This window comes from Anastrepha ludens, chromosome 5 (genome assembly GCF_028408465.1).
Source record: "Anastrepha ludens isolate Willacy chromosome 5, idAnaLude1.1, whole genome shotgun sequence".
In the NCBI taxonomy this organism is placed as follows: domain Eukaryota; kingdom Metazoa; phylum Arthropoda; class Insecta; order Diptera; family Tephritidae; genus Anastrepha; species Anastrepha ludens.
This window is the reverse complement of record NC_071501.1, coordinates 75,296,049-75,314,196: the sequence shown is the minus strand read 5'-3', so window position 1 is coordinate 75,314,196 and position 18,148 is coordinate 75,296,049. Positions and strand designations below refer to the sequence as shown.

General features: G+C 37.8%; 1 protein-coding gene across 10 annotated transcripts in view; it reads left to right on the top strand.

The window, feature by feature from the left end:
* Positions 1-18,148, top strand: part of LOC128865117 (vascular endothelial growth factor receptor 3) — a 139,087-nt gene that overhangs the window by 109,854 nt on the left and 11,085 nt on the right. For 5 of the 10 annotated variants that reach the window (XM_054105101.1, XM_054105100.1, XM_054105102.1 and 2 more), the window contains exons 5-13: positions 222-396; positions 2,000-2,401; positions 7,916-8,067; positions 12,665-12,839; positions 12,905-13,374; positions 13,448-13,745; positions 13,803-13,961; positions 17,275-17,565; positions 17,646-18,125. In XM_054105101.1, coding sequence (XP_053961076.1) covers positions 222-396; positions 2,000-2,401; positions 7,916-8,067; positions 12,665-12,839; positions 12,905-13,374; positions 13,448-13,745; positions 13,803-13,961; positions 17,275-17,565; positions 17,646-18,125 — 2,602 coding nt within the window. Of the gene's footprint in view, positions 1-221; positions 397-1,792; positions 1,898-1,999; positions 2,402-7,915; positions 8,068-12,664; positions 12,840-12,904; positions 13,375-13,447; positions 13,746-13,802; positions 13,962-17,274; positions 17,566-17,645; positions 18,126-18,148 lie in introns of all 10 variants that reach the window. The other 5 variants (XM_054105105.1, XM_054105104.1, XM_054105108.1 and 2 more) reach the window with 5 other exon arrangements.

The following is an 18,148-nucleotide window of genomic DNA, read 5'->3' as shown; positions in this document are numbered from 1 at the left end:
TTGTTTATGTAATTTTAAGAAAAAACCGGGGTTCTAAAATAACAATGATTTATAACCAGCTCCACTTACATCTCATGTCGATTTTATTTTATGAACAATACTTTAAACACTCACTTTCAACACTCTATGCGCTTCACATGCTTACCGCTCGTTCATCACGTTACTTTTAAAATATTTGACTTTTTTAAATTCAACATAAACAAAATTTTATTGCTGTTTAGACATTTTCCAGTGAGAATACCGGCCGCTATGATCCACAACGCGGTTTCGTCGTCGAAATACGTGGCATCACCGATAGCGGCAGCTATGTGTGCCGCCCCAAAGTGCCGTCTCTAGATAATGAAGAGGAGGAACAAACCTTTGATATCCATTTTGTTGGTAACGAACCTATTAATCGTGAGTTTTGCACCCCACATTTGTGATTGTTTTCTGTGTCTCTTGTACCTATCAATCTTATCTACTACTGTTACTTTTACTTCAAACAATTCGTTTCCTCTATTTACGGTTTGATTTGAACGAAAATTAATATAATTAATATATAGGTAAAATATTTAATTTTAATTTACATACAATTGAAGAGTTTTACTAAAAATTAAAAAAAGACAAAGGATATTTTATGCTATTGTGGTTAAGGGCGATTAAATACCTATACTTACATACATATATTTTTTTAAACAAGTATGTATTAAATAATGTTTTTTATTTACAATTCAATTTAGTATTCAAAACAATTCTTAGTACAAATATTTTTTTATTGATTTTAAAAATGGTGTTGGCTCAGATTCATTTACATATTTGATTAAATTTTGAAGAAATAACTATAACTCTAATGGCAAATGATACGCATATCTACAGTGGCAGTCAAAATAATAGCAGCGTAACCTATGGCCAAATTTTGACTATTTAATTATTTTTTATTCAATTTTTTTTAATTTTTATAAAAATATGGATCATACTACAACAAAAACCATATAAATCAATATTTCAAACTTTGCACAAAATTGAAAACATCAAACATTTTTCATCAAAAAAAACTTTTTTTGGTTATGCATTTTTATATCCCATTCAATTCTAGTACAATAAAGTAAAATTTTTTTTTGGCTACAGATTTTCATTGATGTTTGATAAGTTTTTTACCTCAATTTCTTTCTATATGGAAGAATATGCGCAATGCCGTCAACGGAAATAGAAATAATAACTCTCTTTCCCATTCATTTCTAGTATGTATGATAAAAAGCAAGTTTTTTTAGTTAAAATTATTCCCATCAACGAAAGATTATCAAAAATTTATTGAAATATTGATTCACTTAAAACTTGCATCAAATTGCAAAATTAAATGGACTAAAAAACTGCATACCCAGAATTTTTCTAGAAATTTTAGCTATAAAGTTTGAAATTTTTTATGAAAATTGTTTGATATTTTTGTTTTTTTAAGTTTGCACAAAGTTCGAAACTTTCTTCACATGGTTTTGGTTACAAAACGAACTGTATTTTTATAAAAAAACTAAAATGTGTTAAAATTAAATAAGAAATAGTCAAAACTTTGCACCATATCGCGCTGCTATTATTTTGACCACGTCTGTACATATATTCGTACATGCTCTTTACATAGTCTTTTTCTTTTTCCCTAAACACCATTTTTGCCCTCCTCTAATTCCGGTGGTTTTATACACACATTAAACAAAAAAAAAAAAAAAATAATGATAAATGTATGTACATACATATGTACATATATACTCATCAATCTGAAACGTCGGATATACCATACCATCGGTGGATGCTACAACCATAGCCACAACTACAATCGCAACAAAGTACAACTCCAAACAAATCATAACCCCAAAGCCTAAGAGCATTTCTAGACCAAGACCCAGCCGAAGCACGAAATCAGAAACAAGTACAGTAACTAACAAATTTGTGTTTGTAACTAACCGCATTTTTGATGTTGCTAATATAAATTTTCATAAAATATTAAATAACTCGGTTGCATCATATATAGATGTGGATGTGGATGTTGGTGTTGGTGTTAATGTTGATCATCTTAATCTCGGTGATGGCAATGTTGTTGATGATATTAAAAAAGTGATTGGCCTTGGATATGATAATAGAAATAACATAGCTGATGTTGTTGGTGTTACTAATGGTGACGGTTACGGCACGACACATACGACCACTCCTTCTACGATTTCTTACCATAAAACAAATATCGTAGCTACAGACCGTTTCCCTCACGCTGATAATGACGGAAATGATAGTTTCCAATTTGTGAATACCCGTCAAATTGCTACTACGACTGCTGATCGGCCCAGCACACATTTGCGCGCCACAAATCGTCCATTATTAAAACGCATTGCGCCAACGACCAGATGGCATAGTTCACGTTTTCGTGGTGCGTCGCGATGTAAGTTTACCATATGGAAATATTTCCATCCATATAATTTCAAACCCTCAGATTTCCAATTAGAATTTTCGAAGCTTTTATTTTCATAGTCGTTAAATGCACGATTTTATGTCAATGTTTTAGGCGCATGCGCTCTCATAAATTTTATACTATTTTCACATTTGTTTTTCAGTCTAAATTTGATCATTTTTTCGCCCATAATGGCTTATCAGCACAATTGGTCTACGAAATGCCATATCAATTGTGAAAAACGTTCGCATTCACGAGTAAAAATTAGGTATCGCTTATTTGGAATGTATGTTTTAGAGCTCAAATCAGGAAATGAATAAAATCTCCATAGATTTACCTTAGCCTAAGCACCATGTTATGACTGTAAAATGTTAAGAGTTCTGTTAGCCAAGGCTTCCACATAGTTTTAAATAACTACAGGTAAGGCCGACTTACCATACGGCATACAACAACACGCGTTTCTGGTTAGCATAAACCCCACTTAACTTAGAAAATATAAACAGCTGTAGGTTTTAGTTTCCTAAATGTAAAATTACAAAGCATCAGCCTCTTATATTTCTAAACTATACTAGAAAAGAATTTATAACTGGCGCAACCTAATTGAAAACTAGCATCTAACCGTGCTTGCGCAGATTTGGCCTTATAATCTACTGTGGTTTAGAAATAAAAGATACTGATGCATTGAATTTTTACATTTAGAAATTCACCCTGAGCGTATAAATGCACTCCATTTAGTAAAATTTAGTTTGCAAGAACAATAACAAAACTATGAAAAGGTCCACGAAACAAAGTTTCCATCTTTAATCTTAAGTTTCCTTTAAAACCCTTCTGCTTAATGACAGAAGGGTTTGCGACAGTCGATCGGACATGACAGGTAACATCAGTTTTGTCCATCTGCATCCTCTCTCAGCCTGCCAAGCTCGCTTGTGGGTAGTAGTTACCCATTTGCTAACCGTGGCCGTGATGGCCGCAGAGGGGAGTGGCAAAGCGGGCTCTGGGCCAAAGAAGTTGGCTTCAGAGCCCATCTTAGCTAAGGAGTCAGAGGTCTCGTTACCCGCGATACCCACGTGTCCCGGGACCCATGTTAGCATCAGGCTGTTATGTCTGCCGACATAGTTCAGCCTGGATTTACAGGACTTCACTACTCCTGATGTGGTTTGAGGGCTGTCTAAGGCCATAAGCGCTGCTTGGCCGTCGCTGCAGACACATATAGATCTGCCTCTCCATCGTTTTTCCACAACAAAGTTCATCGCTTCTTGAACTGCATACACCTCCGCTTGAAACACAGATGCATGCATTCCAAGAGCAAAGTGCAGTTTTGTCCCGCTGGATTCCACGTAGACCCCAGAGCCGGAGCCATGCTCGGCCTGGAGCCATCCGTAAAAATGCGAAAACAGTGTTTGCCGGGCTCATTTTCTGAGTCTCCCCACAACTGAGCCTCTGGTAGCACTACACTGTATCTCTTTTCAAGTACGACTCTTGATGGCATTGAGTCAAGGGGCATGGAGAGAATCGTTGGATCGATGTCCATGCCTTCTCTGTGTTCCAATGCCGGACAAGGGCCGTACCAGTTCCCACTGTGTTTCAGTCTGCAGATGGCCTTCAGGGCCTCTCCTCCAATGGTAAACCAATCAGAGCATCTAGTGCCGGGCCTGAAGTAGTCGGAAAAGCTCCGGAGCAACAGATGGCCACAGTGCGTTGTAGTCTCGATAAGGTCTTCCTAACTCCCACTAGGGATAGTCTACTCATCCAGACCACTGATGCATAGGTGATAATGGGTCTTATCATAGCCGTGTAAATCCATAGGACCTTGCTAGGAGAGAGACCCCACGTTTTCCCAAAGACACCTTTGCACTGCCAAAAAGCTGTCAGCACTTTGGATGCCTTTGTCTCAACGTGTGATTTCCATAGGAGCTTACTATCGAGGATTACTCCTAGATATTTAATTTCCTTGGATAGCTGGATTGTGACTCCTTTTAGCCTTGGCAGAACGAGTCCGTCAAGCTTCCTCCTTCTGGTAAAGAGGACAATACCAGTCTTGGCGGGATTTGCCGACAGCCCGTTCGCACAGCACCAAGTGTCAATCCGATTCAGAGTTTTCTGCACTTTCCTGCAGATGTTCATAAGCGAAGAGCCTGTTACCAAACAAGCAACATCGTCCGCATATGCTTGTGCGTAGACTCCCGAATCGTTTATGGTGCCGTCCTTTGTCTCATAGCCCTTCGCGTTGGCTTCCGGACCGGAGGCAATAACCCGACGCATCAGCTGGCTTTTGCAGTATTTGATTTCTGCATCCGTCAGCTGATGGTCAGGCCCCAGTTTTCCAATCACAGCCACAGGTCGTGGGCCAGCAGCCTTCTCGCTATAGGATGGCTTGGCCGCACCCTTGGATGTGCTTGGGCGAAGGTCCAGCTCCCGATCCTCCACTGACGAAGATTTCGCCGGGCAGACAGCTGGACATTTTGTCGAGGCGCCGATAGAGACGTGCCTCAGCAGAACCTTTTCCCGCCACATTGACTGGCGCCAAGACCGCGCTCGTACCTTGGGGGGTCGTGGCTCGGCCATTGGCGGCAACCGCAGGGCAGGGAGGTGTGCTGCTTTCAGCCACCGTCTTTCTCCGCTTGCCTCGAGAGCGAGACAACTTGGGAGTGCCTGTGCCCACCGTAGATTCGGTAGCTTCCGTGGGTGTCACTTCCGCTGACCGAGGTCGTTTGGAAGACACAGACGCAGAAGGGCCGGCAGAGCCACATGAGGATTTCTCCCGCATGAGCCTTGCCCGCTGCTTTCTTCTCTTCCTCCTTGCCGCGCTCTTCGATTTCCCTGCTTCTTTGGGAGGTCGTGCAGCCACCGAAGAGACCTCACAACTCCGGCCCTCAGAAGCAGGGAAACGTTTTTCAGACTCTGAAGGAGAGGAGATTGCGATAGCAACCCCCGTCTCCTCCAGGATGCGCTCTCGCTCGTAGAGCTGAGAGACTTGGGTAATGGTTGGGGCCTCCAGAATCCATGCCCCTGCCGCCGAAGCGGGTGGATTGCCACTTGTGTGGATTCCACCTGGAGTAATAGAACCATTGTTTTCCATTACCTTTTGGTTTTTTTCGGGACTCCTCCCTAGCCAGTTTGGTTCGCGGATGGCACCCTGATTCTATGCCAACTTTGAGTCGTCACACGAGTGTTGAACCCAGCCCATCAGGGAAGGCCACTCTTGTGATGCCAGGGCTCCCTATCCACCACCTGGTACGCGCCCGATGGGAGATCAGGCAACTCCACACGAGTTGTTACTGTCAATAAACATCGCTATAGACAACTGATTGAAGATTTTTTGTGACCTGAGCTTGAAGAAATCAACATAGACGATCTTTATTTTCAACAGAATGGAGCCAAAAGTCACCCCGGCCGATACATTTCATGTAATGATGACCGATGTAGCCGAATGGCTTGGTGCGTGAATACCATTCGGAATACGTAGATTCAAATCTCCGTGCATGAAGCACCAAAATGAAGAAAACGTTTTTTTCTAATAGCGGTCGCCCCTCGGTAGGCAATGGCAAACTTCCGAGAGTATTTCTGCCATGAAAAAGATCCTCATAAAAAATATCTGCCGTTCGTAGTCTGCTTAAAACTGTAGGTCCCTCCATTTGTGGAACAGCATCAAGTACGCGCCAATTATTTATTTATTTATCTATTTAATGGTGACATAAACCAGCCACCTAGATCATGCGATATAGCTCCAGTATACTTTTTTTTGCGGAGGTTTTTGAAAAGTAAAATCTATATTAATAAGCCTACAATGATTTCAGAGCTGAAGCACAACATTCGGATCAGGAAAACGACAGTACCTAAACGAGTCCCTGAAATTTTTAATGCTCGTATGACAGCCTGCAGGCGTGTTATGGTGGGCTTTTAAATGATGTCATTTTTCACAAAGAATTGCTAAGAGCCGCATTTGAATGAAAATAGTGAAACCTGAAATTTAAATTTTTACATATATTATTTTACAACAACAACTAGGCATGCCTTTATATTGCAAAATACGCCCTGCTTCATCTTTCCAAAATAGCTTATTATGTGAAAAGACGGTTTTATATAGTAATAAGTTTGAATATGTAATAAGTTTCAATAAATAATAAGTTTTGAGTAGAAAATCGCTTAAATTAGAACTGGTCTTGCCGGAGTACCCGTACTCGTGCCTTTAAAAGCTCTGATAAGAAGTAGTTTTATTTCAAGAGAAATCTCATACATATGTACATTGTATGGACGTATGGCCTAACAATCTAAGCTTTATTAGTAGTCCTCTTCTGACTGAAATTGCAATTGGCGCAAAATTAATCACCCTTTCGAAAGATGTATAATATTTGCAAAGGGCGTCGTACGTCAATCATATTTGGCACCTGTGAACTAGGCAGCTGCAGTATACAAACAGACAAGCAATGGAGCGCGTTAACGTCAAAATAAAGATCTCCAACCCCCAAAATAATTTAATTTTTTATTTAGTAAAAAAGTTAATCAAAAACAAAAGTGGATGATTAACTTTGCGACTAATTTGAATTTACAAATAAATTATTTTTAGATACCTCTTAGTATTTAAGAATAGCTAAAATTTAGTTTAAATATGCCGTTTAATATCTTTCCCTTCAATTTGCCGTAAACTGTGGCCAAAGTGCTTTTGAACAAAAATGCATGGCATACACTTTTAAGCTCAACTTTGCCATAGTCTAAGTGCTTTAGTTAGGCTGGTATTATATTGCACAGTAGGTACAAGGTAGCTTTCACCAAACTAGAATAATACAAAACCAACTATTAGATCTTAACCTTAAAATTTTCGTACAAGAGACCTCCGAGCACACATTACGCACAAACTCTAAGTTTGAATATAATTTTTGTTGGGTATGGATAATTATTCGCATGCATTTGTACATAATGCAGTTTTGTTATTAATCTGCTTGCAACATATTATTTATGTATCGTTTTTTATGTCATAAAATTCTTGTATTTGTATTATTGATATAAGTTTTATTGTAGAGTCCTTAAAATTTGCTTATACTTACAAATTTTCTCACTGAAAATGTTTTGGCATGCATGAGCCATACGAGTATTATTTAAAAAATGCTTTTAAGCTTGTACATTCAATTTTAGTGCATTTTAATTTCATTTATTTTTATTTTATTTATATTATTTATTTGCTTTACAGCTGTCATGCTTTTTTAATTTGAATAAGTAAATATTAGTTGTTTTTTCTGATTTTAATTTTAACTTTGCATGCATTTGTAAATATGTAAATATTAGTTTTGTTTCATTCTTTGTATTATTCGTATTTAATGTATCTCTTATTTTAAATGCATTTCTATGCATTTGTATGTTTTGTTCTCTTCTGTTCTATGTATGATCCCAAAGTAATGTTGGCTTTTAGTTGTTAATAACTTCAGTTCAACCGACATATTTACTCACATAATACTCTTTCTTTACAAAAAAAACAAAAAACACGAAAACAAAAACTTGGATTCACAGCAAGTACGAAATATATCGAAAAACCGATTATAACCTCTAATTCTCGTGGACACGTGAATGTTGGTGAGAACTTCACTTTGAATTGTTACGTGAAAATCGCCTTCGATGTTTCCTACACAACTCAATGGAAAACGCCAGCCGGTGTTGAAGAGGTGAGCAGCAACACTTTTATTTATTTATATATGTGTTTATTTAAGCCCACGAATATACAATTATCCTTACAGACCACTTGACAATTTTGAAATAGGCTGTGTTGTCATATTTATAGACAATACTATCGGGTGTTTTTATGAGCTTGAGAAATTAAAATGATAATAAAAACATAAATATTTTTGGAATGCATTTTTTTTTTTTTTATTATAATCTAGTATTTTATTATTTGAAAACGATATACGGCATCTGTGCGCCGCGGCTACGAGATACATGGTCCATTCGATCAGTCCAATGTTTGACAAATTTTCCAATAAATCTGGCAGTATGGCGCTAACGGCGGCTTAAATATTGCAATAAATCGATTATTAAGCGCACTGTGGGACAAGTTGCGCTGTCTTTTTGGAACCAAATGTCATTTATGCTTAGGTGATTAATTTTTGAAAACAAAAATTCATTCAGTATGCCTGGACAGCGCTCGCCATTCACCTTAACGGCAACTCCTTCCTCATTTCGAAAGAAATAAGGGCCGATGATGCCACCAATATATTTTTTCTGGCATTAGGCGATTCGTGATAAATTTCCAAACCTTACTGAACAGAAATGTCGACACAGTTTGCCATTCTCAGCCCTCAAACCATCATACAAGGTGGCGCAAAATTAATTATCCTATCGGACGATTTAAATTTTTTGTAAATGGCGTCGTGCGTAAATCATAATTGGCACTATTGAACTAGACAGCCGCAATATATGAACAGACAAACTATACAGAGTGCGCCATTTTTTATGTCGGAATGAAAACATTGAATAACTTTGAAAAAAAAAACAACTGATTTGATAAGTGATGTATTTTTATTTAGTTTGGTTATTTACAATTTATTAAAACTATTTTTTGAATACAATATCAATCAAGTGGCCACCTTTATTATCATTTCGGGTTTTATAGCGTCGATTTCGGTTGTTTCGGTGTAAAGCGATCCATGGTTGAAATTGTACTGAATTGCGTATCGAAAACATGTATGTTCGACATAAAAAATGGCGCATCCTGTAGAGTGCATAAAGGCCAAAATAAAGATTTCAATTACTCAAAATCTTTTTGTTTTTATTGAGTAAAAAAGTTAACAAAAGTAAACAAAATGGATGATTAATTTTGCGTCACCTTGTAGAAACACTATTCCAAATTTTAGTAAATAATTCGAGGGCTGTTCTTCATATTTCTGGAAAAAAATATTTGTGGTTAAAAACTGTTTTATTGTTTTTCAAAATTCTCTTTATGATAATTTATATATTTTGATTCGATTGAACCAATTTTCGAAGCACTTTGTCCAGTAAAGTTTCTATTGTGTTTTTTAATTGTGTGGTATCCAACACAAACACCTCTTTTTTACCGCAGGGTGATCATGCCAAATCTTATTGATGCTCGTTATACTAGTAAACAAGGATGCCTCAGTCAGCATCAATATATTCTGGTACAACAACTAATTTTGGACAACCTTCCCGGAATTCGTCGGTGGTAAAATTCACTGTACCAATTTTTTACGGTGATAAGCGAAAAGTCTATCAAAACATTTTCTAAAATAAAATTAAGTACTCGCATAGATCTGGCAAGGGGAGCTTTGCTTTTAAGCTTAGTTTTGAAATTTTCCAAGTAAAATGGGAAGGCATTGCGAAAATAAGGTTATCTAATATTGAAGCAAATCTTCTCGATCAGATGCATACAGTCGATCTTTTATGTTAATAATATTAAATAAAAAAGTATATGGCAAGAATGCTCTACGCGCAACGTTAATTAAAATATGATGATTTAATGCAAAGAATAAATCAATTTAGATTTTGATTTGATGTTCACTAGGCAAGATCAAAATCACGGTAAAAAATTGTCAAATACCGTTATCTCGAAAACTGGAACCAACCTGACAAAACAGGGCACCCCATTATAAAGGGTTTTCCAATAAGAGGTGTTATTCCCGTAAAAGATCAATGGTTTCGTTGCTTGTGTGGCAAGTAGCGCCGTCTTGTTGAAAATAAACATTGTCGAGATCAATACCAATGACTCCGCCGGACCATAAACCGCACCAAACAGTCACACGTTGAGGAGAGAGAGGCTTTTCAACAATAACTGTTAGATTTTCTGAGCCCCGGATCCGACAATTTTGCTTATTGACGAACCCACCAAGGTGGAAATGGGCCTCATCACTCAAGATTATTTTTCGATGGAGTTCCGGATCATTTTCATACATTTCAAAGACCCAATCAGCAAGACAAGACGTTGTTCTTGTGTTAACTGGACTTTATAAGCCTTGATACCCAAATCTTTATGCAAAATACGGTGTAATGACGTTTGTGGAAAAGCTAGATTTTCTTCAACACTTTCGGCTACAACAGCAATATTTTCGGCTGTTCCTGAGCAACGTACACGGGTTTTATTCTTCACATCACTAACTTGTCCCAACAGCTCGAATTTTTTCACCAATTTCTGTATTGCGGTCCGACAAAGTGCTTCACGATGACCCAAAAATGTTCGAGTTTTACGAACCGTCTCTGCCAAATTTTCACCATTTTTGTATTGAATTTTAATAATTTCAATGCGTTGTTTGAGCGTTTATCGTTCCATTTTTATTAATGGCGTAGTTTCTACTTGTCAAATATCAAAAAATGACAGCTTCAAAAGTGACATCTACCGAAACAGCGGGCTATTCAAAATAACACCTGTTATTGGAAACCCCTTTACTTGTATTTAGAAGATCCCAATTATGCAAGATCAAATATAAAATCAAAACTTTAGCCCAAACAAGTTGAAAATTCGAGCATATTGTAATTGTCTTGAGCAATCTGTACTCTAAAAATGTTCAGGAAAGTTTAAGAAATGGCATACAGTTTTTTTTTTTTGTTTGTTACGAATGTACTAAAACGAGCAAGCGTGGCACACAAATCGTTGAGGCAGCGGTGGGAATATCAGTGAGCCTAGCATTTTTTTAGGTCTGCGAACAGTCAGTAGTCGCTGGGAGCCAAATTTGGCGAAAACAGTGGATGTGGCAGCAATTCGAAGTTCAACTTATGTATTTTTGTCATTGTTTTAACTGACTTCTACTCACTTTGAGCAGAGCCTTCTCATAGTCAAATGTTTATGCAATATAAAGCTAATACGTTCTCTTGATACCTTTATGATGCCAAATAACTGATGCAAATTCACTTTGCTATCATTCTAAACGATTTTGTTGATGTGTTCTGGTGTTACCGCCTCATTTGGGCGTCCACTGTGTTGTGAATCATCGGTGTCTCTACGACCACATTTGAAGTCAGCAAACCACCGTTTTATTGTTGTTTCTGATGGAGCGGAATCCTCATTACACTTTTCAAACCATTGTTTCACTTGAACGGTATTTTTCCCCATCAAGAAGCAGTGTAAAATTTAAACACGAAATTCTTTTTGATCCATTGTTTTGAAAATAACTCGTAGCAGAATAACTCACGAACTAATGAATAGATTATCATGAAACTTTAACAGTTGTCTTTTTAAGGTTACTACTAACTGAAAAAGAGGTGAGAGCAATAAAACTAGTGCCATCTATGTGTTAGGCCCGAGACTTTTTATAAAAAAATGTGTTATACATAATTGGCGCTGGACGCCTTATTAGCCAAGCTCCTCCTCCTATTTGTGGTGTTCGAATGGCAGATGGCTTTTATGAGGAGCTTTTTTCACGGACGACCGCCACAGGTCATTACTGTGAATACAATTTTTCCTACCATTTTTCAATAGTAAACACTTATGTATTGTTTTATCTTTAATCAAAAACAAAACAAAAAAAGATGTACACCAAAGTTAAGGACAAAATCAAGACCTAGTTTTAGATTAAAATTAAAATGAATTGCAAGATCTAGAGCAAGGTCAATGTCAAGATCAATACCAAGATAAGCATCAGGATCCACAACCTAACACCTTAATCAAAATTAAAGCCAAAATCAAGGTTGAGAACAAAATTAAGTCATTATTTATATCTAGACCAAGTACAAAATCAAGATCTAGATCAAAATTAAAGTCCATATCAATGCCTAGATCAAGGCCAATATATATATATATATAGTTAGCGCGTACACCCTTTTTGGGTGTTTGGCCGAGCTCCTCCTCCTATTTGTGGCGTGCGTCTTGATGTTGCTCCACAAATGGAGGGACCTACAGTTTCAAGCCGACTCCGAACGGCAAATATTTTGTATGAGGAGATTTTTCATGGCAAAAATGCGCTCGGAGGTTTGCCATTGCCTGCCGAGGGGCGACCGCTATTACAAAAATGTTTTTCCTAATTTTGGTGTTTCACCGAGATTCGAACCGACGGTTTCTCTGTGAATTCCGAATGGTAGTCACGCACCAACCCATTCGGATACGGCGGCCGCCAATATCACGGTCAATACCAAGGTCATGATCTAGATCAAAATTAAGGTTAATCCACTTCCAGACAAAAATTAAAATTATTATATAGATCTAAAATCAAAATCAAGATCCTTATAAAAATAATCAGTATTCTTCAATCACATATGAAGAGACTTCTGACATCTGGTGCACTTTTATTCTGCTGCTAACTCATGAATTCCTTTTCACAGCATCGCATGATCAAAACTACGCCCAGATTTATTAATTCAACGTCTACACATCAACTCGGACTAGCAATGCTGACGATATTAAATGCACAGAAGTCAGATTCTGGACTCTATGAATGCATTTGCACTGATCATTCTAATAATGTTGGACGCAACAATTATCAGATGACTGTTCTAAGTGAGTACTCTACATTTTGTTTCACATCACCCATATTCCATTTATTCCATTCAATTTACTAACAGATCGCGACGAGGGCTACATAAACATTAGCGAACCTTCAGGCTATTACAAAATAATCAGTGCTGCCAATAAAAAAGTTCAGATTAACGTAAAATATCGTGGCTATCCATTCCCAACACTTACTTGGTACAAACCTGACAAAACTCAAATTCATCCTTCCAAAAAGTATATGATCAACACTACAGACGCTTCAATTACGCTACAAATTTTGGACGCACAACTCGAAGACAGCGGAGAGTATATAATACGAGCTAAGAATGAATTGCTGGTAAAGGAGTTGCAATTCAATGTGAGCATCACCGATAGACCCAAGGTATCAGTCGAAGATGTGTACGTACAGGCTGGCGAAGAGGCGCATCTGCGATGTAGAGTGTTGTCCTATCCAACGGCTATAGTGTCATGGCTATTTACACCGTGCAGTATATCGCCACGTTGGCCATCATGCGATAAGCGTTTAGAGCAAAATTTTAATGTAAGCTCAAATCACGTTTGTTTATTCTTGTATTTATGTAAGTATATATGTACTTCATTTCCTATATCTCTAGTCCACACGTAATGCCCAACCAGGAGAATCGGCTGTTGAATATATACACGAGTTGTATTTTACACCCGTAAAACCAGGAATTATTCATTGCTTGGCAGGAAACCCGAAAGGTATGGGTGAAGGTAAGGGTCACGTACTTATCGGCGACATAAATGATAATATGACGGTATATGGCATTGATGAGAATAAGAAGATTGCGCGTGGCGATGAGGTGACGCTCACTTGTGCTGCATTGTCTTACTACTACTCAGACGATTTAGATTGGTACAAGGACGGTGAACTGGTGGAGGCGAACAATAGTATGTTATTTATAACCTTTGCTTTTAATTAATACTAATCATTATTAATTTTTCTAGATTTTGAGATCACTAACTCTACTACAAGCTACTCCTATCAAAGATCATTGAAAATCAACAACATTCAGGAACGCGATCAGGGTAGTTATGAGTGTCGTGCACGAAATGCAAACAATTACGACCAACAAGAAAGCAAATACATCAGCCTTTTTGTGTACGGTAAATAATAAATCGGCAAATAAGCCGTTATGTGTAAACGAGATATATATGTACACTGATAACCCTTTTCGGACTGTCAAAAATGAAGCGTTTTGAGCTTTAAACTTCTGCTAGGCGCAACAAAAATAGGCGCGGTATATCAAATTGATATAAACAAAGATAAAGTTTTGTTTGAGAAAAGAAAAAAAAGAAAAATAGTACTACTATTTATAAACGAATATTTTGTAGAAATAAAATAAAACACTTTTAAACTCAAAACATATTCAAAAGAATTCTTTAGAGAATATTTAAATGTCAAAAAAATAAGGGCTGATACATCATAACAGAATCATCGCTTGTATCGACTAGATCAGCTACACCTAACGAGGGTGAGGGCACAAAAGGCCTCAAGGTCGCAGTGCAAACCTCTCCCTTTTTCATACCTAGAGAAATTTTTATGCATTGCCTTTACCCGCACAACTTTTTCATATATGCATCGTGGAAAATTATTTCCAAAATTCGAAATAAACTTTCAAAACACTTCGCTCCCATTAACGTGTGATTAATAGTCCATTTCAACAGCTTGCACGCAATACGATGAATTCACTCTTCCAATTACAGCCATCGCCACTGCAGAAATGAGTGCGTTCAAGCATCTAGATTTCGCGATTCGACGACATTCTTTCTAACTTGGCCTCTGCCGTTCAACTTCGTGAAAGATTTTGAGAAAGTAGTTTGGTCTTCACCCGTATAAGATTTAACTGGTACAGAATGGAAGCCATTGGATATGGGTGAATAATCAAAATTAACGTGTTTGGAATGAAAATAATTCCAACCCGCCTTTCGAGCTAACTTTACAATCCGAAAAAGCCACTGGTTGATCTGGTTTGAATGCCGGTGGCAGCATGACTGAAGATGTGCCAGCGGCAAATATGCAATTAATTTGTGCTTACCTAATACCAGCCATTTAAGTGGTAATTGGTTATTTTATTCCTGTGAACCGATCCATCACAAGAAATAGGTCAATTAAGTTATGCGATTTGACCATATTTGACTATTTTTTGTGGTAGAGTACCCATCTCGCAGACACATAGCACGAAAAAGCAGCTTATGGTAGAAAAGGTCAAGCGAATTGAGCAGACCACATGGTCTTAACACGCAGCTAAGGTAGCTGTTTATAAAAAGAGGTTTTAATTAAGCGAAATACAGACTGTATCAGAAAAAAACGAACCGCGATAATTCATGAAGTACAAAAGATATATATTTAAAAATTTGTTAACATGAAAGTATGTACAAAAGTACGAGTCGCAATTACTTAGAGAACGGCGATTTTGAGATGTCCTTGGCGACGTCTCAACACTGGCCCATACAAGAGCAGTATTCTCATCCGATCGCCTTAGTCGGTTTTGATTTGGCCTCTTTGGATTAGAAAGAGCATCACCAGTTGGGAGCGCTCGCGCGGCGTATACTGTTCCATGCTAAAAATCTGCTTGGACTGACGCTTCCAAGACGGTATGTCATTAAGCGATCTGACGTTTTTGTCAAAAGATACAGGGTTGCCAGATGGGTCCGTCGAATATTGGCAACCCTGTACAGCTTATACCGCTGATTCCACATCCCAAGAAACTTTTTGTTAACAGACAGGTGAAATATTTTTTGGAAGGAACAAAAAAAAACAACTTTTGCAGCAGCGGCGTTAGATAATTTCGGCCCTTTCGAAGGCGTGCATAAAAATATCGCCTTCGTGCGCTTCTTTTTGGTTGGTTGCATTTAGGGGAAAGTTTTGAACGACATTAACCTGAGTTAGCACTGGCGTCGTAGCCCTTGAGAAAAAGCCGGTTCTTTTCTTCTGACACAGACTGTGTAATTATTTTTTAAAGAAAAAGACAAATCGATAAAATCAGATTTTTAATACGAGTATAACACCATTCAAATGGCCTCCACGGCTTTTATTGCTGGAACAAATCCAATGAGGCTAATTTTCTTGCACTATTTCAACTTAATTGAGTCGCATGCCATGAATAGGGTGTTGAATATTTACTTTTAAGGCATAAAGAGTGTCTGGTTTATTCCCATAGACCAATGACTTCAAATAACCCCACAGCAAGTGGTCCAATGATATTAAATCACAACTTCTTGGAAGCCATTCAATGCCACAATTTTTTAAAATAATCGAATCACCAAACTTTTCCCGCAATAAATCACACGCTTTGTGGTACGTAGTTCCGTCTTGAATGAAAGCAATTTTAAGGGATTTAAAGCCAAGCCCTTTCTTAAAATCTGCCGGGTTGTGTTTACGGGTTTACGGGTGCCGAATCGACAAATCCTAGTCTTCCATCAGCAATACTTGCCTGAACGACAGCAATACTCTCATTACTTCTAGCAGATTTCTGTCTTATTAACACTTGAAGAAACGCACAAAGAAAACGTGCGCGCGAACTTTTTATCAATTCGACGAATTTATTGTAATATAACTAAATTTATTAAAAAACAAATAAAAGATTGGTCCAAACGTCATCGAGAAACCAAATCACACTAAATAAAAAACCACTTGGTACGTGTCATCATCATTGTTGGCGGAACGTTCCGGGTTGCACATTGGCCTCCCTCAATAGCTCGATCCTTTGTATATACCCTCCAATTTTTCAGTCCAAAGATCTTGGCGTCGTTATTAACTGTGTCAATCCAGGGTTTACTTGGGTGACTCCTTTTATAACGCACATACAGCTCACTATTTTAGATCTATTTTGCAATTTCGTTTGCGTCCATCCTCAGAGGAAGGCGCTGAAACCTGATGCAGTCGGCGATTTGGAAGTTGTCTAGCACAGCTAGGCTTTCACCCTTGTAACGTAGACATTAGTATAGTACGTGTATGTGGTCGGCTTTATTCATAAACACTATGCACTTTATTTGAAAAAGCAAGAAATTCTATGCGCCGGAAAAACATCCCGCTTTATTACGAAATATTGGAAATTTATTTCCAAATTTTATTGATCGCTCCAATTTGATGGGAGTTTTGCATAAGATTATCGAACTATCCGCTTACAAGGACCAATTGAAGCGACAACTGAATTCTTCCCAGTTTGGGCTTTAGAACAGCTCGTCAATCAATAAATAATGAAAATGGCTTACTGTTTCGAAAAGTGTCAAAAAATGTTTTGTTTTTATAATTATATAGTGTCATATATATATAGTATGTGTGGGTGAAAGGCGTATTGATTAATCAAATTTTACTGTACGACATTATCATAATACTTTGAGAGAATTCAGTGTCTACCTTCTTATCAATAACTTAAAATGTGATAACAACTAACTATTCGTATTCTCTATTCAGAACCATTGGCTCCCAGAATGGTGCACACCAATTTGGATGGAAATCAGAAATTGGAGCGCAAACTTGGAGACTTCTTAGAATTGGAATGCACACCCGAAGCTATACCAGCGGCAGAAGTGCATTGGTACAAAGACGACGTAGAATTAAATAACAGTAGCAATGTGGCCATTGAAAAAGATGGCAGCAAGCTGATCATTCAATATATAAAACCTGAAGACGAAGGTGTATATAAATGCGTGGCTGTAAATCGTTTGGGTTCCGTCGAATCGAGTTCGGCTGTTAAAATTACAAGTAAACTTGAAGCTTTCGAACTGACTATTTTACAAATGCAAAAAAAAACAAAAGCACCTAACAACTTAATTTATTTGCAGATTTACCACGCATGCGCACCGGTTGGATAATTGGTCTACTATTCTTCTTCATCTTACTCATTGCATTGGTTATTTATCTATGTGTGCGTGTTATGCGCGAGCGTAAAAGGCTGCGTGATTACAAAGCTGCCGGTTTGGCTAATTTCGAAGAAGGTGCTGTAGAGCATATAAATCCAGCCTTGACATTGGACGAGCAAGCAGATCTATTACCATACGATCGTGCTTTTGAATTTCCGCGTGAAAAACTTAAATTGGGCAAGCAATTGGGTGCTGGCGCTTTTGGTGTGGTTCTGAAGGCGCATGCAGAAGGCATCCGACCAGACGAAAAGGAAACTGTAGTGGCGGTGAAAATGGTAAAACGGATTGCTGACAATGAGGTGATGCGTGCGTTGGTGACGGAATTGAAAATTATGGTACATCTGGGCCCAAATTTGAATGTGGTTAATCTTTTGGGTGCAGTCACACAGAATATCGCAAAACGTATGTAATAAATTGAGTATACA